Below are 26,524 nucleotides of genomic sequence, written 5' to 3'. Positions count from 1 at the left end.
TACATGTGAAAAGAACATGTGAATCATATGTGAGGGACCATGTAAATCACATGTAAAGAACATGTAATTGGCATGATTATTGCATGTGGAGAACATGAGAACCAAATTTAAATCCATCCATTTCACATGTGATACACATGTTTCTGACACGTGTATCACATGTGAACACCGTGAAAAAAAAATCAATGTGCTCAATATGTACATGCACATGTAAAGCATATGATGCTGAACATTTTGATTTCTTCTATGTATGAACATGTAAATATGTGAAAACATGCTTGACACATGCTTCACATGAATATTTTGGAAACCGCATGTAAATCACACTCAGTTCACATGCATCTCACATATGAAGAACATGTCATTTACATGTGAAGAGCATATGATTCATGAGTGTATCACATGTGACAACCCTCAAAGAAAAATGATGTGCTCCACATATACATGCACATGCAAGCCATATGTGTTAATGCGTTTTTTACATTTTCAGTTGTTCCACATGTAAATTACATGAGAACCACAGGAATTAGCATGGGATTTACATGTTAATCACACATAATTTACATGTGAATCATGTAAATAATCACTTATAAACAACCACATGAAAATCGCATGCAGTTCACATGTGAACCACATGTGATTCACATGTGAAACCCATAACAATATCTAAACCACACATTTGAGCATGTGGTCCACATGTTTATATTACACATGTATATACACATGTGTATATACATGTGGTTCACATGTATATTTCTCACAGACCACACACTCGTCAGAACAAGAGGAGAATATTCTGCTGGTTAAAAAGTTGGCTTCTCGTTTCTTTTCAGAGCAAACAAACAAATATTCCTGGAGGCAACTCTCCAAAGTAAAATGTCCATTCAGCAATCGATGTCTTTTTACTTTCACCTGCAGAACCATTTGCAGTCATCACAGATGCTGTGACTTCTTGTCATTTGTATTGACTTCGTCCCCAGATGACAGACTGGCAGACAGACAATTCTGTCATTTCAAAGCACCGCTATTGGCTTGCTTCGCTGGAGCGCCTGCCAGTAATCATCGCTCTGAAACGTACCTCTCTCTGCTCAGCTTTGTGGGGCTCTTGGATCAAAACAACAACATCTGAATTTTCTAGAAAGATGACATGAAATACAAAGAATGTCTTTGAAACTCCCCTCTATAGTCTGCGGTAAACAGCAAAGTCACGTTAAATGAACCCATGAATCTGATTCGATGTTTCCAGACTCGCAGACGAACTTGGGCTGAGAGTCGGGACTGTGTGTGTGGGCTGCAAGTGAATTCACAGAATTTTTCGTCATTTTCAAATTTTTCCTTCAGTCAAAAGAGTAAATATTGCTTAAACTCTTCAGCTGTCTGCACTCAGAACATGAACAATGAAAGCGGATCCCACTCGCATAGCAGTAAAATTTCCATTTTAATTAAAATTTTTAGGTTAGAAAGACTCTTTGTGGTGAATAGTCAGCACCTTGAAGCCATGGTGTTTGTGTTTCATGAGGAAAAACTACAACGTGTGCATCTCTACTATGGTGCAAGTCTGAGTAGAAAGGCTTTATAAATGATTGTCTACAAATGCAGAGCCTGTCGGGTCCGTGTGCATCTCTAAATATACACCCGCATGTTTTTAATGCGAAAAAGAAGATTAGTTGTGTGATCTTGTATGTTCCTTTCTCTTGTTCTGGCATGAAATGAGATGGCATAGACAAATACAGAGTGATGTGGATGTCTGAAATGTTCATCCTTGGAGACATGTGGTTGTCATGGGAATGAGAACTGGATCTGAGCGCCGTGCCGCGGAGCGCCACACATCTGCCAGCATAGACGGGACAAACCTGCCTGATCCGATGGCGAGGCGCTGATTCCGCCGCTGTGTGCGTGGATCCTGCTCACAGCGGAGGGCAAATCATGACGAAGCTTTGAGGCGAGTGTGTAGGGAACTTTCTTGCTCTGTATTTACTCCTCAGCAACCACACACCGTTTCTACAGAACTGAATCAGCTGCTGACACGTTGCAGATGTCCATGTACACACTGTGTTAGTATACGTCACAGAGGGTTCATCAGTGCTCTGACGTCACTTTGACATGCTTTTACTTTAAATTTAACTTCTCTGATATGACATCTTCATGAGCAGAAAGATGGTTTGGCTGCTGGAAACAAACTGGCTTTTTGGGACATAAAGGGAGTACTCCTTTGTAGACAAATGACTCCCCTGACACTCTAGTATTGTTCTGAATTACATGGTAATGTCGAGCCTGTGCTGGCAAGCCAGCGAAGAGGGGGGGTGAGGAGAAGAGATGAAGAGAAGAGACGTAGATGCAAAACATAGTAAGCAATTATTCAGTTAAAATGCAAACAACCTCCGTGAAGGCAGCGAAGTAGAAAGATATAAGGCCTGTTTCTGTCTCTGCTTCCTTTTATACGTAAATGCAGACAAACCTCGTCATACTTTGCCTCCCTCATACTTCAATACATCTTTTATATTGCTTTTGTTAAGTCAGTTTATCCAGCAGGGGGCGGCTCTGAATTCAGAGTTCACTTTTGTAATTTGACCATTGACTGTATATAAAGAGATGGGCGGAGCCTCCCTGACGTCACTCGTTGGTTTCTGAAGAGCTGAACTGAAGCTCATGGGGCGGTTTCTACCATCGCCATTTTGACAGCATCACACCCAGAAAGTGAAAAAACTGGGCTCAGACATAGAGCTGAGAGGGGTGCTGTGGGGGGGGGTTAATGAAGTGAATGTTAAAAAACATTCACTTCCCCAACAGTTGAAGGTAAACCTAGTATTAGGTAAACCTGAACTCCGAGCTGCCTGTAGCTAAGAGCTACCTGGAGCTAACAGAAGCTAATGGGAGCTAATCAGCGAACTGTGGTAAGCTAAACACTGTTAACCAGCTAAAAACCACAGTTATTCAACATTCCTCCTTGAAGCAGGATATTGGTTACCTGTCAATCAAAAGGACACACCCCTAATTATGCTGAATTTTGAAAAAAAAAAAAATTACTTCTAAACAGAGGAGTTAGAAAAAAATTCACTCCCCCTACAGTTGTCATGAAGGTAAACCTGTCCTATTAAACCTAAAATGCATCTTTGAACCATGATGTAAACATGTTTATTTCTGCTGTGAAGTTGGACTTTTTAACATGGGAGTCTTTGGGAATTCTCTCTGTTTTGAAGCCTCTAGTGGATGAAGCAGGAACTGCAGGTTTATGCACTTCTGCATAGGCTTCACTTTTAACCGCTGGACGTTGCGGCTTGGTTTGATTGACCAGAGTCAATTATAATTATAATTGACCAGAGTCATTTATAACCATCTAAAAACACCAGAAGGAGAAAAATTAGACCACACCAGTTTTTTTTTTTGTTTTTGTTTTTTTTTGCTGTTCTGAACTTCTTCTGTCTTTTTTGGGTATTTTTTATTTGGCGGGTTCTGCATCGTCTTCTTCCTGTTCCTTTTTTTCGACTCTGGTTTGTTCTTTTTACCAGCTATACAGCTCAACATCACACCCTCTGGTATCGCTCCATTTTCTGCATCATGCAAGTGATAACATGGCTCCTTGAAAGCTTTGTACGGAATCGATGCAGGAAATGGACACAACTGTCCGTCCGTCTACGTGTCCGTCTACGTGTCCGTCTACGTGTCCATCTACGTGTTCGTCTTCTGTGTTGTACATAAATGGGCCTGTAGACCTAAAAGTTGATAATTAGCTTGTATTCTTAAGCTTCAGAGTACAACAAAATGACCCAAATTCTCCTCAAATTCTCCTCAAATTTGGGTCATTTCATTCTTTTGAAATTAAATCCATTTAATTCTGATGAATTAATGTGGAAATTTCGTTGAAACAAAACAGATGAACGATATTTTTCTGCTTTGATGCAGAGGCTGATTGGAGTTTATTTTACATGATGACCCCAACGCTGAGCTCTGAACACTGACCAAACACGATGCAGATCATGATAAAAAAAACACATATCTATTCTCTGACTGGTAGTTTTGATGTGTATCATAGAGATGTTGAGATTGCTGCCATGCTGAGACGTAGGTTTGATTTGGGGGAAATGCTCCCCTGACTCGTCACTTATCAAGCCTGCCTGGTAAAACAGAACATGGCTACACGATGCTCTGTTTCCCTCACTGACAAAGCTTTTCATCTTCACTTCATACCCTCACCTCATGTGTTAGTATAAAAGGCATTTTTCTCTGCCACAGACAAAAGAACAAAAACAGGTCAGAGTTTGTATGTTGACATGCAGCAAGTGGTGCATCTATGTTACAGCGAGCTCAGGAGAACTGAAGCGCGAGTGATATGGTGACTTCTGCTCCTCCTAAACGGTGGGAGAAAGATGTATTTTACTCAGCGTTCCCTGCAGATGCTCCGTACCTGAACTTAAACATTTTACCTTGTAGACTGAAGTGGTTTAACAAACCTCCTACCTGCAGATTTTCTTTTCATGCTAACATCTTAGTTTTAATCCCAACTGAGCAGAGAATTACAACAAAACTCTTTATAAAAAAAAAAAAAACACTTCAGAACCGCGTTGTCAAGGCAACATTGGAAGTGGTTATTTAGCTTGATCTGATATCTGATGGAGATGCTCAGCATTGCAGTTATTGTGTACTAAAAACCGTGAAATAGAGCCGAACGTGGGGAAGCAATTTAAAAAAAAATGAGGCAGGATGAATAGTTTGAAACCTGAGTTCATACTGAATCATATGTTGGATTATTTCGCAACACATTATGGTCTTTTCATCTCACCATTGTTAGTCTTATAATTTGTTTTTTTCTTTGAAGTGCAGCCTCTATTTTTTGGTTCAGGGAGTGTTTTTCTAATCATCTATCCGTTTTTGTCTTCTGAATCTGTGCAGAATTCTCCAGCTGCGAAACTAAGACTGCGTTTCTATTATTTGATTGCTGAAAGCTAAATTTGAGATGCAGTTCGGAAATGTTGAGTCAGTCATTCGGACTCAGAACCTTCTTTTTCTCTGCAAGTTCCAGGCACTTTGATCTGTTTTACAGACTTACAAATGAACGTATTTGGATTTTTACTTATTCTTAGATCAACTCTCATCAACTTTAAGCTAAAATACTAGAAGAATAAACCAGAAGCTCCTGTCTAGTGATTGAAAATCAATCAAATATGACAATTCCCACACATGCCAGCTTCAGTTTGCTCAGATGCCTTCAAGGACATTAAGTTATGATTGGTTTCATGGCCTCCTGTAGACCTGACTAGTCATAGGCAGAATTACCTGAATGCTGTCTGAGGAATAAATATCTTTCAATCACCTCTCTGCCGCCTTCCCCTGAACATTTGTTAGATTTTGACATGTTTAGAGCCCTGCTGGAAACTAGATGTCATTAAGCTTCTGTGGGACATGTTGTTCCCTGTGTGACATGTTTGGAAATGAAACAATTCGTGAAGGTTGAAAAAAGCAACGTAAGTTATTTGATTTAGCCCCACTGAGAATGAACGGACAATAAGAGGTTGATGGGAGAGAAGCGCAGCTTGTGCCGTCGACAGATTTTGTGTTTATTTTATTAAATACCATCAGAACAAAAGAGCTGATGGAGGTGTTGATCTCTATTCTTCAAGTCTTTAGTAAAACTTTTGATTAGCAGCACAGTTTTTTTTAGTGAAGTTTTAACTCTTCCTCCACTGTTCCTTTTTTTTTTCCCCACTATGGTCACCTTTACATGAAAGTTTTAATTCCGAATTGAGGTTAATTCCGCTTTAAAATGGTGAAGAATGACCACGTAAACACCTAATTCTGAATGAAAATGTCAATAGAAAATTAAACTTTATTCCAAGTGGCTTTTAATTTTAATTTTCAGTGGCTGTTTCATGAGCATTTTAAATCCAAACTGATTAAATCATCTGTCATGTAAACCTGAATTTCACTCTCAGGTAATTCCGATTGTTATCAGCATGCTTGTTACCTTGTCCCGTCCCAATGATGCACATATTCTGCACGTTGTTTCGCCTCCCATGCTCGGTAGTCTTATCTTCCCTCTCCTTCTCAGCTGATGAAAACAGTATGTGTTTTTCCATTATGCTTAGAATTGCACAAAAACTAAATATTGCGATAAAAAAACGCTAACATTTTTACCTTTTGAAAAAAGTGTCAAATATCACTGAAAGGTTTTTATGCTCATGAGACAGTTTTTCAGACGTTTCGATATAGAAACATATTGCAAAAGTGTAATGGGAACACATTTTTTGCTTTTTACGTGTCCCTGGACTTGACATGGGGTTCAGTTAATTTCCAGTAAAGATGGCGCCTTTTGGAACAAACAACAGCAAATTTCAGCGAGTTAGAAAAGAAAATGAAAGAGAAAAGCTTAATAAAAGCTGTAGCAAATTCTCCACAGCAGGTAGAAATCCCCAAAATAACACTACGTGGTTACCTTGGATCAGTCACACTTTTTGTAAAATCGTGTGAGAGGAACAATATTTTACGAGACTTGTGGCTAAAGCTCAAAACACTGTTCATTGGAAACACCTGCATCTCACAATTGTTTGTCGAAACTTCAATATTTTAAACAAAATAAAGGCAATATTAAGTACTTATTATGTAGTTTTCAATGTTAAGACCAAAAAGACGACAAGCAAGAAGTAAACTTTGTTTAATTCCGGTAAACGTAGGTACATCACGCCCTCTGTCCAATCAGAACCCTTCCCAACCCACCCATCTAAAGCGGAATTAAGTAAGGACGTATTTCCATGTAAAACCCCCTTCAAAATTATTGTTTCCATGTAAACTGATTGGAGAAAACTGGAAATTTATAATTATCTAATTCCAAATGATTAATTTCAAATAAAATGCATCATGTAACTGTACCCAATGATACCTCGAGGCTATAAGCTGAAATATGATCATAAAACTCCTGAGTTCGGACACATTTTCACATTGAATATAATGAGAATGTTCCAAACTTCATACTGTGTTTCCAAACACTGTGGCAAAAGGTGACGTTGTAGCAGAACCAGCATGTTTCAGACCTGATTAGGCCTTTTTAACCATTGCACGTTAGTTTTAAAAGATTTTTAATTTACAATGAACTTAAATGCGACTTCAAACTTTCGACACACACCAACCTTTTTATTAGCAACACCTTGCCAGTAGGTTGGCTTTCAGAAATGCCTTAATTCTGCAAGACATAGATTCAACAAGGTGCTGGATTGATTCCACAGAGATTTTCTCCATTTTGATATGAAGCTTCATAGTGGCTTCACAGCCAGTGACCAAAATTTTACTCTTATTTAGGGTTCCAAATCCCAAACTGAATCTTTGAGCCAATAATCACTGGAGATTGATGAGCAGTTAGATCCATACAGAAAGCCTTGTAGCCTGGGTAACATGACGTAGATGAGCATAACAGATTCCTGACGGGAAGCAGTGCTTCCAAATGTCGAGTTAATTCATCACAGCATCAGCTGACTGGAAGTGAAAAACCAGAAGACAGCCGCCTTTGTGCTTCATTTGACAATGATTGTGGCTTTCGTGTTTTAGTTTGGAGCTCTGATGGCAAAATCATCCCTACTTCCCCCAAAGTTAAGAATCCTTAAAAACTTTCCAGGATCCAGGCGGTGATTCAGATCACCCAAAAAAATCGAATCACTCGCACCATACTTCATTCCTGAAAACGTGACCAAAATCTGTCCGTAACTTTGTGAAGTGTGTTGCTGACAGACAGACAGAAAAACCAACGGTGATAAATAAGCAACCTCTCCCTCGCCGGAGGTAAAAAAAATCATCTGAGAAGCAGAAGAAATAGTCGGCTTCAGATCTTTGGACTTTTAGCTGCTGGTTCTACAACTGATTGAAGGATGATTGATTAGCGGACCAGTTAACACAGCACAGTCACTTCAAATCTATTTCTACCTTTTTATTTTGCTCCTACAAACTTTTCCTGTTAATCGCTGCCTTCTCCACTCAAACTTTAAAACATACTTAAAAAGGAAGATCATTCTGTCAAGTGGGGACAAGATTTTAAAGATGCTAGGAAATGGTCTGCTCTCCTTAGAATAGTTATGGTTGTAGTGCGAGTGGATGGAGTTGGAGCTCTGTATGAAACTCCTCTGACTGAATCCTCACCACACACGACAAGCATCTGTGTTTGAGAACATCTGTTTCTGATTAAACTGTCAGAGGCCGAGATGAAGAAGCGTGGCTGCCACATGGAGACATTTGGCTGCCTTCCTGAGAGACATGTGCAGTCTAACGTCACACAGACCTCGCTTGCCCACAGCTTTGCTTCATGTCCAACTCTGCTTGGAGATAAAGGCTGATCCCTCCCTGGCTGGTCCGGAGTCTTTGTGATCCCAGAGCTCGACCGGGCCTCATGGGTCTGTGCACATAGATTGGTAGAGAAGCCAGGAATTGTATTCCAGTTATGACCAGCTGGTGAAATAAGTATTTAATTTGTAGCAAAAACATTCATTGTGATGAGAGCCTAAGTTAAAATGGGAAAAAGCCATTGGAAGAAATTATTGGAGTGGACTCAGTGAAGAAAGAAAAATTGACATTTGGAGGAGTTATTAATCAGCTTCAACAGAATAATCAATTGGATATGTTAGCCTCACACCAGAGTCAGCTGTACATTTAAATTGCAGTTTAATATAATGCATCATCAGTCAAGAGGATATAATATATGGAAAAGAGGTTATATTGAATATTATAGAGAATATTTACAGTATCTGTTGGCCTCAGATTCATTCTTTTCTTTTGAATTGCCGTACTTTCCTCAAACATGGGGTTGTCTTGCATAAAAAATTTCCTGGCCTCAAGCAATAACAATATTTGCGTTAGATAGAAAGTAAAACAATGTTTCCATCAGTGGAAACACCTAATGAGATCCCCAAAGAGTTTAATTTATGTTTGATGCTGAAGAGGGATACGCCGACAAATAGAAGGTTTCGTCCGTCTCCTGCGTTGTTTACGCTTAGCTTTCCATCTCTGGACGCAGAAATCAGATCACGACCACTGGAAATCACAGCTTCAGCGTCGAGTTGTGTGTTCCACACAAGCAGAGACAGAAATAAACCAGAGAAGAAAAGGAAGAAGATGACGCAGAAACCGGCAAATTAAAAACACCCGAAAAATAAGTTGAAAACAGCAAAACACTTTGTGGTTTTATTCTTTCGCACACTCAAACATTGAGGTACCAGTTTGTACCTAAAAAGGGTGCAAATGCTTGTCGCTGGGGGTGTACTCTTTTAAGAAACATTTCTATACCATTCAGTCCTAGTCCATTTTTGTACCTTATCAAGTTGTACCAGTTAAAGTACAATTACATACCCTGCAAGACAGAAATGTACCCAGTACAGAAATGTTACCACTGAAAATGGTACAATAGTGTACTTATAAGGGTATAAGTCTTCTTTAAGGCAATTCTTTAAGGCACCCTGCCGGACGCTACAGTGTTTGACGCGGCTACTGTTGCTATGAATGAACAGCAGACGTGAGCCCCTTAGCAACACAGGGTAGTTAGCTTTGCCAAGACTTGCTGTGCACATACCCCAAAAACTTGAATCCTAGCTTGGCTGATGCAATAACTTTAGCTTATAAAGGATATTTTTTGCTCACTGTTTTTACATATTAGCAGCGCCGTGATATGCTGTCAGTTAGTCTCTGTAATACTTGGATAAAACTTAGCTAACATTTAGCTATTGTCCATGTTAAAGACTTTCCAGATTTTTGCTAAATTAAGCCTTTAGTTAAAATTACTGTTGTGAAAAATTTCCAAATCACACTTACCTCTCAATTTTTTAGCCTCCTCCTCTGTTTCTTGTCCTTTAGTCTGGGGTATTGATGCACGGTTGCTTAGCAACCATTTTGCTGTTTTGGGGAACTATATTGCTATATTCTACATTGTGTTTGTTTGCAGTTAAATAAAAGCAAGTTGAAATTTAGGATTTACAGGATTTACCAGTCTGTGGGATTTACAGTGACTTCAGAAAAACTCAATTTAAAATCAACATTATATGGCACATTTCAAACAAATATACGGCTTAAAGTGCTTTCCATACTGCTGGGATATTGTCAAAGCATATTTGAATCCATAAAGAAAGATATTTTGAAGGCTAAAAACTATATTGAAACAATATGTTAAAACTCATGTTAAAAAAAAATAATTAAAAAATCAGTAATTATGTACAATATATTTTATTGTTCTAATTGCTTTAAATATAATTAAACAGCTTTTAGAATTAAAATGACTGCTAGCAATAATTCACTATACCTTTTTTTCAATTCTGCAGGTACCTTTGTGGTTAGAATGGAGCAAATATGTACTTTATATCACTTTGAACCCTTTTTCATAGACCAAAGGTGCACTTCTGGTCTCTTGAAGACCAATATTGTACTTTTGAAAGAACATTCCTAAAAAATGTACCTATAGATACAGAAATGTCCCTATCTTGTACCTTTATTTTTGGGAGTGCTACTTTTTGTGTGAATTTTTTGCTTTTCCTGCTGCCAGTGTTACATTAACCAAATGCTAACCTGCAAATTTTACTATTCTGTACTTTCTAATATAGCTTGTCTGCCCCCTAGTGGAGGCATGCGGTATTACAAACTGATTAACGCTAGCTGAAGGAATAATATTTTCTGTTCCAACGTCCCTAAAGTTCCTTAAAATAAAGAGTTCCTTCAAAATAAAATCCATGTGTATGTTTTGAAGACATTAAATGAAGCTTCAGGAAAACATCTTATGCAACACCAAAGGTGACATTATATCAGGCAGGTTGATGCTTCTGTCATGTTTTTTGCTGAAGGACTTGCGCTGCCGAAAATTCAATTAATCCCAAGATTTTTATTGGCCAACAAGGTTTAGGAAGAAATGTGGATGGACTGGTGACTGCTGTGGAGGAGCGAACTGGTTTTAAGAAAGTGGTGGTGATTTATGGACAGGTGTGTGTGTCCATGTAGTGGAGCAGGTGCAATTGTAGTTGGAGAGGGAGGACTAACCAAATGAGGGCAAGTGAAGCCAGAAAGGCAGGGCATGACTGCCTATTGTAACAGTAGGGGGTGAATGTTACAAGAGAATAATAGAAAGTTAGCGAGGCCTTGTAGAGCATGTCTAAAACACAGTCTAAACACCTGGTTTGTGGCAAAGGTCATTGATCTGTCATTTAAACCGGGCCACAAAGTGGCCATACAATGGTAGGAATAAGGTTAAAAAGGAAAAAGGTTGAGTTTTAAATCCACGTGGACTTTGTCCAGACCCCCATTGAAACAGAGAAGAATGAGACACGTAGACACTGAAAATGCTGCCTGAAGTTTCACAATACTTTAAAACATGATAGCTTTTTGTTCTCAATGCATTATACTCTCACCAATTAAACTTTTCTCACCAATAAATGCCCCAACATGCACATTTTATGACGTCAAATTGTGTATTAGTGTCTTAATTAGATGACAAATGGTTTAAAAGTTTGACCTGGGACGTAGCCTCCGTTGAGAGTTGCATAATTTGCATAAAATCAAATAGAAATTAATGTTTTCCATTTAAAGAAATTTCTCCTCAATGAGAGCATCTGGCTTCTCAGACGAGCTGCTTTCTGCTCCGAAAGCCTTCAGCTGTGAACGTATTAGCAAGCTGCAGAGGGGGGAAGCATTTCTGTCTGTTTGGGATCTTTCCACTGTTCCTCGTTTCAGCTCACGTCTTCAAAGGCTCCACTTGAGAGTTTCTTGTCATCGCATTTTTGGGGATATATTTATCAGAGCTTATCAACACAGATATAAAATATAAACCTAAGCACTCGGAGAAAACACATGCAAGTCCAGGAGCAGCATGTGTATCGCCGGAGAGGCCATTACTGATCAGAAGGTTCATGAAGGATCATAAAGTAGCTGTTGGAGCCTCTGTTTTCATTTTTATCTTATTCATAGACTGTGTTGTTTGCCTTCAGAGTTTACAGATATTTCAATAAACCCAAATCCCCCGAACAGGCTGAAAGCATGATGCATCCCGTGTTTAACAGTTTCCCCCCCTAAGACACATTTGCTTTATTATGTCACCGTTCCACAAGACTTCCTTCATCAGGGTTGTTTCGATGTACATCTGCAAACTCTTGAGGATTCATTTTGTGGTCGGGATGTGGGAGAGCTTTGCTCTGATTCTTTGATGAAGGGTTTATTTGTGCAGCAGGTGCTGCGGCCTGGAACGATGTACAAACCCTCCAGTGTCCTTCTCAAGGTGTTTTACATTCAACAGAAGTTTTAAATCTTCTTTCTTTTACTTTGACTTGAAACTTTTCTAATTAACTTTGACATTATGTAACTTTTTTACCCTAAAACTCCGCATCCCGGGCTTGTTGGATGAGACAATGACATCTGTCATGTGCATTAGCCGCTGCTACCCAGCGGCGTCCCAGAGCTGAGAAACCATACTACACGACTTGTCCATTCAGGATGCGACGTGACGTTGCAGCAGAGTTTAGCTTTCCAGGAATACATAAGGAAATGGCTGTTTTAAACACGCACCGGCGCTGATTCAGCAATAAACGCAAAATTAAAAAGGAGAAAGGAAGAAAACAAACGTTATTGTCATGTAATCATTATTACCCTTAAAAAGAATAAATAGACGCCATCTACAGGTGAGATGCTGCTACTGCGCACCCTGCGATGAGGTGCTTTTCACAGCAGACTCACACCGTCTCCATTTTCCTTGCGGTTTTTGATGCAGTAGAAAATTCTTTCGGAAACTACTCTAAAAGCCCAAAATAGTGTATTTTTTTATAAGTGTGTTTTTATTCAACATCAGTTCCTACAATATTTTTCTGTTTAAAGGGGGGTTCTTACCTGCAACATGCTCTTCAAATAGATGGCAGTGTCCAATCAGGATTTTTCCTCATCTGACACCAGTCCTGATGCAACTGCCTGGCTTCTGGCCCATTTTAGAGCACAATGCAAGATCCTTTTACTTCAACCAAACATCAGCAAGTGAGCAGAAATGTCAGAAAAGAACAGAAATTATGCTCATCTATGGCTGATAAAACAAAAGACGAGTCAGGTGAGTGAAACTTTGGTCTCTCAAGATGTAAAATCACAAAGCTTTGAGCTAAGAATATAAAAACAAACAACAAAAAAAATGTTTAAATGAAGTTTAATAGTTGAATAGAGGTCAAAGGAAGAGAGTTCCAGAGTCTGGGAATCACTGAACAGAAAGTTTGATCTCCTTTAGTTTTCATCAGCATGGCGCCCCATCAGGGACCTGCCAGGGAGACATGGACTGAAGAGGTCTCCAGGACAGTAAAGGATCTTGTATTGCACTCTGAAATGGACCAGAACCTGGCAGTTGCATCAGGACTGGAGTCACATGAGAGGAAAAACTCTGAGGATTTTGAACATCTTACTGTTCTGAAGAGGTTTTGCTGACAGGTGTGCAGAAATCCAGTCCTGATGAAACACAGCATGAGTAATGATTCCCAACTCAGAAGGTTGACAAGTGTCACGCACCAAACATGAGCTGAGTTGGAGGATTTATGCATTTATTTATTTACTTCTGAGAGGGTAAAAGTTAGCAAAGATAACTGAAGTAACAAGGAAAGAAAAAAAAAAACCTGCATGGTGGAAAAGGTTTAAAAATGGACTTTCTGTTGTCAATGTCAGATTTTCTTCTGATGAGAGAAGATATGCAGACAATAAAATGTCTTGGTCACACCTAATTCTATTGTTTCCATTTATCCTAGGGCTGTAACTTATTACTTTTTAAATATTCAATTAATCTGTAAATTATTTTTTCAATTAGTCACGATTATTTCTGTCCCGCCCACCATCTGTGCTTCCAGTTGACGCAGCTCTTTTTACTGGTTCCAGTATGTTTTACACCACTCTCTTCATCTGCATCATATGATGTCACCCTGATTCGCAGTCAGTCACAACATGATGTCCTTTAGTAAGTTAAAAGAACGACTCTTGAACCAGTTGAATATTAAATTCAAGCTGAACAGCTTAATACTAATTTATTTTGGACCATTCAAACGTAGCTAAAGTGTCATATCCAAGCTGTACAGAAAATGCCTCAAAAAGAAAACAAAATAAATAAAATATTTTAACATCTTTTTTCATAGAGGTAAATCAAAATGATTATTTACATCTTGAAAAAGCCTGTTTTGTAGGTTAACAGCACATCACTGCTCGCTAACGCTAACTTTGCCATCCAGAACGCTGGAAACCATGACTCCGGCTGCTTTCCTTCCAGATGCTCATGCATGACCGTCGTGCTGCCGTGGTACGCCAACTCTGCGTGGCAGACGACACATTTCACCTGTTTGACACTTTGTTTAGCATGAAATATGCCCAGACTTTGGAAATAAGTTGCACCACCGTCAATTTCTTCTTCGTTGTTTAAACAAAGACGCTGCAGGACAATCCTGCCCCCAGCACTTCCTGTGGTGCTTTGCATCATTTGCTTGGTGTTTACAGTTCTTCTACTGTCTGAAAAGCCGAGGTTGGTAAACGGCGTTAAGTTGCCTGGCGCAGCGTTTTATTTGCAAACTGTTGCCAACAATTGTCACCAAAACACGTTGACAATGAAATTTTGCATCAGTGAAGTTTTATTGTCAATGTTTTTGACAAATCTTTGAAGCCTTAATTGATATAATAATTTTCTGTTTTCCTAAATACTGTCGTCTTTCCTCACATCTAAAGCTGCTTTGAGTGTCAAAAAAATATGTTTGATGTTGTTATTATTATTATTATTATTATTATTATTATTAGTAGTAGTAGTAGTAGTAGTAGTAGTAGTAGTAGTAGTAGTAGTAGTAGTCGTATCATTATGTTTACTGTGGGTTTAAAGGGTTGAGATTTTATTTGCATATTGACATAAAAACAAAAGAAATGTTGAACCAAACAGCATAAGATGACTTGTAGCTGTAAGGGTTGATGAACCGACATGTGTAGATAACACAACACCATCAGCTCTTATTCTCCTTCTTCATCGGGAGGGTATGAGTACATTTGAAGACGACTGTATGTGTCTGCCGTTCCAGTTGATCAGTTTTGTGAAAAGCTGAAGTGGGCTAAGATTCCTCGCGGGGCATCAGGAATCCCCTGATGTGGAGAAGTCGTGCTGTATCACTGCGTGCTGCAGCTTTTGTTTGCTAGAAATGAGAAAGATGAGTTATCTGGATGCTCATTACCTTTGAGATTTCTCTAATCTAAACGATGGCAGCAGCATCAGCAGAGCGAACTGAAGAAGTTCAGACAAGCTGGAGAAACAAACGGGGCCTGAAAACATGACGTGCAGGGTCACGTTGGGGTTTTCTCATGTTGGATGCCACAGAACTGCACGTTGCTTCGCTTCTGCAGCTCATTTATTTTCTGTTTTCCTACTTTCTGTATGATTTCGCTACTTTGATGTGTCAGTTTGTATTAAATTGAACATTTATGTGAGTTTCTCGCCACGCTGACTTTGACGTTTCCATTTGCATGTTTTTAGGAGGTGCAGTCACGGAGGACAAACTGATCCATATTTTGGCTTGAAATGAGCTTTTCTTTTTTTAAAACCAAAACTAAGCACAAACACAGGTAAAGAGACAAACAGGAGAGTTCTGGCACAGTGTTATTTGGACAAACCGAACCAAAACGGAGACGTCTTGTTCAAAGAGCTGCTGCATCGTCTGGACTGTTTGTTCCATTTGGGCCAGTTGTTCCTGTTTCGTCTGTTTTGCTGCATATGGCATTATGTTTTGTTGCAAAGCCTCTCATTTGAACTTTTCATTTTTAAAACCAGTTAAAAAAAACCCCAAAAAGATTCATACAATTTTTTTTCCTGCAGTTGTCTGTGAAAAAACTTCAGGCCCGTTCAGAACGGCCAAAAGCTCACAACTGTTTTAGATTTTAATCTCTGACATTCATTTGATTACTGGTCGTCAGTGTTTTTTTCTTTTCTTTTCTTTGACAGACTTTGGGCAGCTTGTTTGTTCATTTGTTTCATCCTTTAATAAACTTCAGTCCTGATTAAAATGATGGATGGAAACTGGGGGTTTCTGCGCATTGCACGAGGCAAACGATGACTCAAATGAACAAAAATAAATAAACATTTTTGTTCAAAATAAAAACAAAAATATACAAATACACAGATAATCGATGGATAAATAGATAAATAGATAGATAAATAGGGTTTTCTTCCCCACAATTTCCCTTTGTTAAAATACAAAGAATAAATTACACAATATTATATGAGCCCTTTAAATATATATATATATATATATATATATATATATATATATATATATATATATATATATATATATATATATATATATATATATATATATATATATATATAATATGTATGGTTACCTTCTACTGGTTAACAAGGGCATGTACAAATACATCAGGCGGGTGGAAAACGTGGGATAAAGTTATTTCCAACGATGGCTGGTGAGTTTACCAAAGAGAGACATCCTGCTGCATTCGTTGCTGTGGGTTGCTGTTTTCCACTTCGTTTTCAGGCTCTGATTCAGGTTCCAACATGTAGGGCTGTATGCTATGTGTTGACATTGTATTTTGTTTTTTTTTATTGAGTTTATATGAGCCTAATCCTTCTGTTTATGAGATGTTACAATGACGGCGAAAGCAGGTGCGGTGCGTGCTCCCGATGTAGTGCAGTGGCGGGAGGCGGGGCTTAATGCGGAAGAGTCTCAATCCACTCGTTTTGCCCGCAGGCTGATCTGACAGCCTACGGAGAGGGTCGGTCTGAAGTAAATAAAGCCATTTGTGACAATAACTCCATCAATCCCAGCCCTTCTGGGCTCAGACATAAAAATAAGCCTGAAATACACATAATAGTTCCACTTTAAATAAGATGGTGGTTCATTTATAATCATTGTTATGGTCAATTTATTAGATTAAGTCATAAAAATAAGTCCAAGTTGTAAAATATTACCATATATGTTACCAGATGGCTTCTGTGGTTTAGACCGCCCATGAAACTGGGAGGCTTCATTTACCATGAAAAGTTCATATTAACCCCTAAAGCTGGTTTTCTGAAGCAGCCGTCTCCATGGACTCCAGCGACGGCGTCATCTGTGTTGTTCCAGACTCACAGAGTCCAGTGACATGAAAACTGCATCAGACCTCTGCTTCACCTTCATCGTGTCAGACGTCTGAGGTCTAAACCAGCTCAAACGCGGCACATTCGAGACTTTATGTCTTCCATATGTCTGAAGTGTCTGCGGTCTCATGAACTCATGCAGCGTCTTATCGAACTCGGAGTTGGAAGGAAAGTCGTAATCATCCCTAAAAACAGGCAGTACTTTCCTCAGCACCGAGTCTCCCGCTGTCTCTCGGCATCCCGCTGCTCCTCATCATCCATGTTGCATCAGACATGTGACACATGTAAACACACAGGACACACACTGATGCAACTCCAGATTCCCACATCTGCCCTACTTTTAGCAAGTTTTCCTGCCCTGGTTTTCAGAAATCTGCCTCTATGAGAAGTGATGGAAATGCCTTTATTTTTTTTTAGGTCTGAGTGAAAAATGACTCGTAGAACAAACAGCAACATCATTTACAAACACAATGGTCCCAGTTGTTTCTATTCAGAGTAACTGGAGCAATTCTCAGCTGAAGCCCAGGACATTTAGGATTTTAGCCATTTTTTAGGCTTCTAATTGCAGCTGTCAGACTTTGTCCTTCAATGTTTTTAACCAAGCAGGAAATCTAGAGAGATCTGTCAAATGCAGGAGAAACTGGGAGTATCTTTGTTTTAGGTCACAATATGGGAGGAAAGTCACTTCAAATTTATGCATGAAATGTGGTTTGTTTCTACTTTCTATCTTCTTTCTCATCCTTTTCCTCTACTGTCTCTTTTCCTCCAGTCCCGTCCAGCAGTTATGAGTGGAAAATAACATATTTATGATGTAAATTTAATAAAGAATAAAATGTAAGAATCAAGGGGAGTCTCATATCAATGGGCTCCTCTTGGAAGAGTAAATGTGTTCAGAACAACGCGGCAGCCAGACCATCATTCTGCTGTCACGATGCTGGACAGGCTGTTAAAACAAAAAGAAAAGCAAATTTGTGAATAAAGTTCATTTAAAACAGCAACGATTGGCCAAAGAGCTGAACTTAACGTGACAAACAACAACAGGAACCATTAAACTAAAGCAAATCTAACACAAGTTAAATGACTCATAAGAAACAAAAGGCAGGAGAACAAACATGTCTTCAGGAATCAATTCAGACAGTTGACAGAAGGAACCCCGACGGACACCCTGAGGGGTCTTAAAACGACTTCATGTGAACGTTTTGCTGCGTTTCAGGAACATTCTGACACACAAAAAGCCAAATATCTCAAACTTTCATCGATGAGTCTACATGCAGAAGAACCTGAACCAAATAACTCATCTTCTGATGGTTTTCACCCCTCTTTCTTCAGGTTATGCCCCCGTCACAGGAATGTGCCACCCAGTCCGAAGCTGCACCCTAAACCACGAGGACGGCTTTTCTTCCGCCTTTGTTGTGGCTCACGAGACCGGACATGTGTAGGTGCCTTTTATTCCGCCCTTCCTTCTTTGTGCTCGTGGCTCCTCAGTCCGCCGAGTGCTGTAATCATTGTGACATTGTGTTGCGCTGTTAGCGGAATGATTGTCCTTTCTGTTAATATCAAAGCTCTCTGGAGGCTTTCATCCCTTTGATCCGCATGGAAGATGACACGAGCAACCTTTCTGCAGATTGGTCTCGAGCTCTGACAGCAAGCACTTTCATTCTTTGCTTTTCCATCTTGCTCCTACGTGGAGTTGTTCACACCGCCCTGGTTCCTCCTGCAAACTGCACTTCATCGCCACAAAAGTTAAGAGTAAAACACATTCACATTGGTAGGTTGTCTTATTATAAACAAAGGTAGAAACTATGAAATGATTGATGATTTTGTTACCGTCCAGTCGGGAGAGGGAGTCAGGATTGCATCAGGTAAGTTTGTTCGCAGACAGAGAGAAATATTAACTAGCATTTTAGAGGATTATTCACGTCCATCTGAACACAGAGAAAAGCTGCCTGCTCTGTGATGCATAATGGATTTGGTGAGCCTGCTGGTTTCTGTTGGGCAGGTTGCCTAGCAACAAGACTGTAAATTTAATCTACAGTACCTGTTGGTCAGAGTTTCTCAGTGCAACTTTAATGCAGATTTTACGAAGAGAGAATTGTAATGCCAACTGGCTGCAATATTTTCATGTATACGCACATGTAGTTTGGCGAGATAAATATCCTGGGGCGTCACCATAGCAACGCATTAATCAACTGATTCAGATCAGCTGGCTTTTGACAGGTGACGAGAGAAACGCCCTGTGGCTTGACAACGGTTGTTTGGCATAGAAAGTTCATCAAGGCCAACATGAAATAGTTCCTGTACTTTAGCATATCAGGCAAGTTTTGTAAAAACAAAAATAAACATTTGTTATAAAATGTTTACTTGTGTGAGACCATAGTATAAGCGGATTAAACACATCATATCTGTGCGTTAAATGGTTATAGTGCACTTCGGTGGGCGTCATGGTGTTCTGGACTCTACATCAGGCATTATAAACGTATAATGCACGGCTCCTTGTTGTTTAATCCTTACTTAAATGACAGGAATGCAAGTTTCCGATCTTAAAATTCTGGACTTGTTTGATGACACAGTGACATCTATCATGTTAATTTCTGGTGCCTTTGCTGCCCAGCAGCGTCCTAAGGCTGAGACTGCACAACTTTTACGTCTGGGACGCAACGTGACGTTGCAGCAGAGTTTCGCTTCACTCACATAAACACAAGCGCACCGTCGCTGATTCAGCAAAGAAATGCAAGAAGATTAAAAGAGGAAAAGAGACAGAAGAGTCATCATTACCTTCATCTTCTGCTGGTTGGAGAGAGATAACGGGTCAGGTAGGATGCAAGCTGGGCGCAGAGTTAGCTGTCAATAGGGGGCGCTGACGGGTAAATGGCAAAAGTTCATTTGTGTCTTTAAGAAAGTGTAGAAAGTTAAACTTCAACAACTTTTTGAACAATTTCTTTTTGTTAGAACTTGGGTTTCAAACTCTGACTCAGATACAATAAACACTGAAAAAAACAATAATCTTTATTAACCTTCATCACACTGCATAATAAATGATGTTTTTTCCTTATGAAACTGTATTCTTTTTCACAAAAAAATCATGCCTACCTGTTTGAAAAGCAACACGACTCGATCGTCCTGCTCTGTCTCCCTTTGCATCTTTACTTGGACGGTATACCGATTAGTCTGGCGGACGAACAGCGATGATCTCTTCGTTGAAGAACAGCTCAAACATTCCCTTCCAGACACATCATTGTCTTCTAAATGTGGCCCTGTAAGTTGACAAACAGTGAACTGTGTTGCTGTATTTCGGTGTGTCCATGCGCCGGCAGCTGTCGAGCGCTTGCAGAAATCGGACGCATGAATGCATGAATGAAGGTTAAACCATGCAGTTTTCACAAACAAGCCAAACCACACAGTTAGATTTCATCGTGTTTCCTCTGGTAGTATTTAGCTTAAAAATCTCTGAGCAGCTCTAGCTTTCCCTTCACCAGTACCTGGGATGAACTCACATGTCCTGTTTGAACACGACTGACTAAATTTGTTTGTTGTGATGCAAAGTTACACACTTACCAACCACTTTATCATATCCATCCTGCCAGTACCAGGTTGGATTCCTTTTACCTCAAGAACTGCATTCATTCTTGGTGGGATAAATATAACTTTTGGAAACTTTCCTTGGAGATTTTCTCCATGTTGACATGAAGAATCTCCCAAAGCTGCTCTGCTGGATGTAGATCTGGTGACTGTGGAGCCGTTGGAGGACAGTGAACTCATCGTCATGGTGGAGATGATGTGAGCTTTGTGACGTGGTGCATCATCCTGCTGGAAGTTTCCATCAGAAGATGCTACACTGTGCTCAGAAAGGGATGGACATGGCCAGCAGCAGGACTCAGGTGTTGAAACCAGTTTGTGCTATGGGGAGCAAACCCCGCACCATTCCACCAGCAGCAACCTGCCCCATCGACACAGAGCAGGATGGATCCATGTCTTCATGCCATTTCCACTGAATTCTGTTCCAAATATCTGGATGTTGCAGTTAAAACTGAGACTCATCAGACCAGCAACGTTTCTCCATCTTCTATTGTCCAGTTCTGGTGAGTCTGTGTGAATTGTAGCCTCAGTTTCCTGTTCTTACTGACAGGAGGGAACCCGCTGTGGTCTTTACAACAACAGGCCCTGTTTCTTCCTCATTCTGATGCTCAGTTTGAACTTCATCAAGTCTTCATGGCTCAGTCGCATGAGTTTCTGCCACCTGACTGCCTGATTAACTTTGCTTTGAGCAGTTGAACAGGAGTTCCACATGTTGGTGGGTGGGTTGGTGAGTACTCAGTAGTTCCAAATAAACTTCTGTTTCCGGCCACATTGTACCAGTCCCTGGTCCTGTTTAGTATCTAAGGGTCGAATTTACAAGCATTTAATTAAAAACAACCATTAAAAACTTGCTTCTTAGTAAAAAATCTAACATAAATTATAAACTTAATGTGTAAGAGCTCATATAATCTACTGAAAGACCAAACGGCAGCAAAAAATCAACTTTCTTTGTCCTGGAGGCCAAAAACAAGACAGGCAGATCAACAACATCATGAAATGTGGGTCAGTTTTAGCTCCTGTTATTAGCTTGTAAACCATAAATGTTGGATATTTGCCCGCTTTATCAGTATGACTGTCTGCAGATTGTAATGTGGGATGAAACCAGTACAACATTAATCCCTTCCAGTTTTTCTCCCTTCCCATCTGATGGAGCGCCATTATTTACAAGGTAATTCAGGCCCGAAAGCAGCGAGTTTTAGATCTGATGTTTTTCTCTGAAGCAATAGGAGATGAAAGGTTTCAGTGGACCGCTTGAGGTTTTCCAGGAAACCTTCTTCATTTCCAGCCGGTCTTTTTAAGAGGTTTCTGTCTTCTTCAGAAATCCTTTTGTCTGGTTTCAGAAAGAAAAACTTTTGAAACACGCTCATTTGGAAATGGAAACCAGTTGGAAGCACAAACAGTGTCTTTCTTTTTTGCTGCCAACAGTCAACATCAACTGGTCCTGGAAGGCATCAAGTCCAGTTGGATGGAGAACAGAGCCAAGCCTGTAGATGTCAGGACTTAAAGGGATTACAGTTTGGGAAGAGGCAATTCTGCCCAACATGACCGGCGTCAGCGGAGTCAGACGGCTTCCCCGTGTGAGGCGATATCTTTTAGAAAAGAGACAGACACAGTTTTACATGTTGGAATCAGCTGATCTTCACTCCACCAGGAGGGTGAATCCAACCCCGGAGTCTTTTTAACAACATAAAAGATGGAGGCAGGAAGGTGGTGCAGCTTTTAGAAAGCGTTTAGCAGTCAAGCAGCTGACACAGCGAGACTCCATCCTGCTAAAATATCCTGCAGCGGGACGTCAAACCACCCGGCGCCGCGGCTGATGCTTTGCTGCTCATCCTGTGAACACAAGGCTTCTTCAGGGATCGGTGGATATAAGAGCAGAGGTCAGCTTTCCACCGAGGAACGATCGTCAGGGAAGGATTTTCTGATAATTATTTGAATTCAATGTGAAGATTAAATCCTGTCAGTTGAGAGGGGGGGCTCTATAAATGCTGAGGCAGCTTCTGAGCTGAGCGGGGGGGAGGGGGGTAAGGCTACATGAGGTCCACAGCAGGATGAGTGAAGTGCTACAGATCAGATGAGTCTCGATGAGGGATTCTTCATGACGAAGAGGAGAGAAGAAAAGCTGCTGGATGATCAGCGTGAGGGCGAGAACGAGACTTTCCCACGTCCCTCTGATGCAGCATGTCAGATACCTGGAGGACACCTGTGACATTTTAGTCGGGATTTCATACTAAACTTATTTGTACGCTGATGTACGACAACCTTTACATACCTGCAAATGTCATCTGGCATTTTTCGTTTCCATTTTTGGGTTTATGTTATGTCATCATGCTGATTAGCTAGCTGTCCATTCAGGCCAGGATGGTGAGGAAAGCAGCTTGTACCTGTAGCTTACGGCTTCACTTTGTTTCTTTATTCTCCTGTCAGGAGAAACGCTGAGCATGGCACCACGAGGCTTCTGAATCAAGAATCAGATTAAAGATGTGGGTGGAAATGAAGATTTCTTGGAATGGATTTGACCTCTTGGACAGGTTGCATGGGAGCCCTGCAGCCTCGTGATGTTGTGGCTTCTGGTCTCGTACCTGCCTCGGTTTCATGATAATTTAACCTCCGATAATGACGATACTGCTGACGTCTCCGCACCATTTACTAAAAAACACACCTCCTCCGTCTGCGGAGCAGCCATCTCTGGACTCTGGATAGTTTTAAGAGGCAGAATCAGACTTAATTTATTAGTGAAGCTTCTTATAAATTATCGTTGGATTAAAATTGTTTTTCAATCATATTTAATTTTATTTTATTGGGTCTTAGCTTCCCCGACATGGCGGGGGAGGGCTAGCACGTCGCTTACAGACACGTAACTTCATCTACGTCTGTGCATTCGTGTGTGTGTTGGATGTTATGTGTCTGATTAGTGGGATCTGAGTGATTTGAAGAGTCAAAACTTTTTTTCTTTATTTGGCTTTTCTTTATGGTTTTAATATGTACTAGCCGGGCGATTAATCGGATTTTAATCTCAACTACGATCTGAGTTTTCAACGATGATAAAAATAAAAGGTTGTGATTATTTTTCTCTCTGCAGTTTCCTCTCCTGCTGTCTTCAGCTGCTAATCGAGCGTCTCTGGCGTTGCAGCGCTGTGCTGTAAACTCCTCCCACAGCCGCTTTGCTTTCATTCAGACACTGTTGCCAACTTGGAGACTTTCTCGCTAAATCTGGAGACTTTTATTGTTAAAAGCGACAAATCTAGCAGCTTTTACTGGAGTTATTAGAGACTTTTCTGGTGTTGTGGCGACTGACTTGAAGGCACATATTGTTCTGCAGTTACTGTAAGGAAGGAGCAGCGGGAGCCTCTCCCGTCCTAAAGCACTCCCAGGCGGCCAGTCTCAGTCGGCTCCGGCTGCAGGTCAATGTAGAATAACTGCAGTAGGTTGTGGAAGTTCACCTAAACATAGTTTATACCATTGTCAGTGACAACAGGCTGCATTATTTTCCTAAACATAGTTCGACGAGTTAAACACTGTAATATCCCTCCGTTACGGGGCGTTACCATAGCAACGCGTTAACCAGCTGGTTCAGATCAGCCGTCTTTTAACAGGTGGATGAGTGAAATGCGCTGCAGCGGTTGTTTGGCATAAAACGTACATCCAGGCCAACGTAAAATAGTTCCTATACTTCAGCATATTTAGCAAGTGTTGTAAAAAAGAAATACATATTTGTTATAAAATATTTACTGTGTGGGGCCATGGTAAAAGCAGATTAAACAACTGGGATTTAAACAACTGCATTAAATGATTATAATGCACAACACAGAGTCTAGAACACCACAACGTGCAGCGTTGTTTAGAAATACTGGATAATTGTGTTAAATAATCGAGATCTCAATTTCAGTGAAAAATAATCGCGATTATAATATTTGTCACTATTGATCAGGCCTTATATGTAGCAGTTTGTGTTACATATTTGTGTATGAAAAGTGCTTTAAAAATAGCTTGATTGTTCAGTCTCTTCGGTGTGAAAGTGAGGGCTCTGACAGAAAACATTGATAAGGAAATCACTAAAAATGCACTGAAAGATGAAGATGAACAACTTTGATGTCTGTCAAACTTCACGGAAAGTTTCGGGATCAAACGTTAACAAATGCAGATAAAAGTGCCGTTTTACACGTTATAAAACGTACACTGACCAGTGTGGCCTCGGTGAGAATGGTTTACAGATGTTTTAACGTGCACAAAGACGTTCAGGTTGTTTGCATCCAAGCGATAAACAACATTTGGAAAATCCAAATCCGTTGTCTCCGTTAGAGTCGCAGCAGTGCTTTCTGTTGGTTGTTTAAAGCAGGTGTTGTTCCAGCATGAAGTTCTGAGGAATGACTTTCATTTGAGTCAGGTGTGTTGGAGCAGGGACACATGGAAAACCTGCAGGACTCTGGCCCTGGAGGACTGGAGCTGGGCACCTCTGGTTTAAAAGAAGGCGAACTGGGCCACCAGTAGACCCAGTCTGGCCTGATGGATGAAGTTCATAAATGTAAAAGTGACATAGAAGACATGAGAAACATGTTTATAACGGCAGTGATAAGACCTGACTGAGTAACAAGAGATTTCAGTTTTGAAACAAGGCAGAGGGGATCATATTTTATATCTTTTATACATTTCTGACCTAAACTTTAGTTTTATGAGGCGAGTCAGTTCAGATCCATTGAAAAAAGCGGTTACACCCCCACCAGCCGGACACGTCGACACACGGCAGGATGGATCCATGTTTTTATGGTGCTTCCACCTAATTCTGACCCTAACAGCTCCATCTTACAGCTGAAATCTTCTATTGTCCAGTTCTGGTGAGTCTGTGTGAATTGTAGCCTCAGTTTCTTGTTCTTACTGACAGGAGGGAACCCGCTGTGGTCTACTGCTGCTGGAGACCATCTGCTTCCAGCTTGGATCTTTCCATCATCTCCAACCAGTCTGTCCATTCTCCTCTGACCTCTGACACCAACTAGGCATTCTGGTCCAGACTTGAGACAAGGCCACGTTCAAAGTCACTTAAATCTCTCTTTCTCAGACTGATGCTCATTTTTACCTTCCTACGGTGGTCTTCAGCATGTCTACATGACTACATGCATTGAATTACAGCCATGTGATTGGCTGATGAGATAATTGAAGCATTTGAACAGGTAAACCTAATAACGTGGCTGATGAATGTGTGTTAGATGCTGCAGGGAGCATGAACTGCCTTTAGCTGCCAGACTTGCTCCTGCAGTTTGTTCTTCTCTTCTGTAAGAAGCTGCTAAATGAAAAGCACAATTTAAATTGCAAAACTGGGAGGAGTTTCCTAAAAACACAGTTAATGTCTGTGTTTTTTTTTTTCCCATTTTATCTGCTAATGATCAAACCTCAGCACAAAGCTAAACTAATTAGGAGACAATAAACATGATTAGAAGGGACCTTTACAATCAGCCTCCCTGAAAGTAATTGTTTTTGCATAAAAGCGCATGAAAAATTAATCACATGTTAATCACAAAACACAAAGGAAAATGTCCAGAATCACTGGGGTGGGAATTTCTTTTGATTTAACAGAGTAGACTAGAAGCCATCTGGCACCAAAAGGACACTTAAATCCTCTTCCTTCCACATTCTTATGCTCAGTTTGAACTTCAACAAGTTGCTTAAATGCACTGAGTTGCTGTCTTATGATTTGTTGAATAAGTATTAATAAATTTATCTGATATGGCATCTGATGTGGCCAGTGGGTGTTTATGAAACTGATCCTGATCCTCCTCCACAAAGATCTGGAACGCCATGCCGGCTCAAGACCCTCCATTCACCAGCCGTCTCCCTGGCAGACTCAGACTTGTTACGTAC

General features: G+C 40.3%; 1 protein-coding gene across 1 annotated transcript in view; it reads left to right on the top strand.

The window, feature by feature from the left end:
* adamts3 (ADAM metallopeptidase with thrombospondin type 1 motif, 3) overlaps positions 1-26,524 on the top strand; it is a gene marked incomplete at its 5' end in the record, with an annotated part of 230,994 nt that overhangs the window by 125,989 nt on the left and 78,481 nt on the right. The window contains one exon of the mRNA XM_079251468.1: positions 18,422-18,527. Coding sequence (XP_079107594.1) covers positions 18,422-18,527 — 106 coding nt within the window. The remainder of the gene's footprint in view (positions 1-18,421; positions 18,528-26,524) is intronic.

This window comes from Telmatherina bonti, assembly GCF_933228915.1.
Source record: "Telmatherina bonti genome assembly, chromosome: 13".
Classification (NCBI taxonomy): Eukaryota; Metazoa; Chordata; class Actinopteri; order Atheriniformes; family Telmatherinidae; genus Telmatherina; species Telmatherina bonti.
Note: the sequence above shows the minus strand (reverse complement) of the source record. Positions and strands in the feature narration are given on the sequence as shown.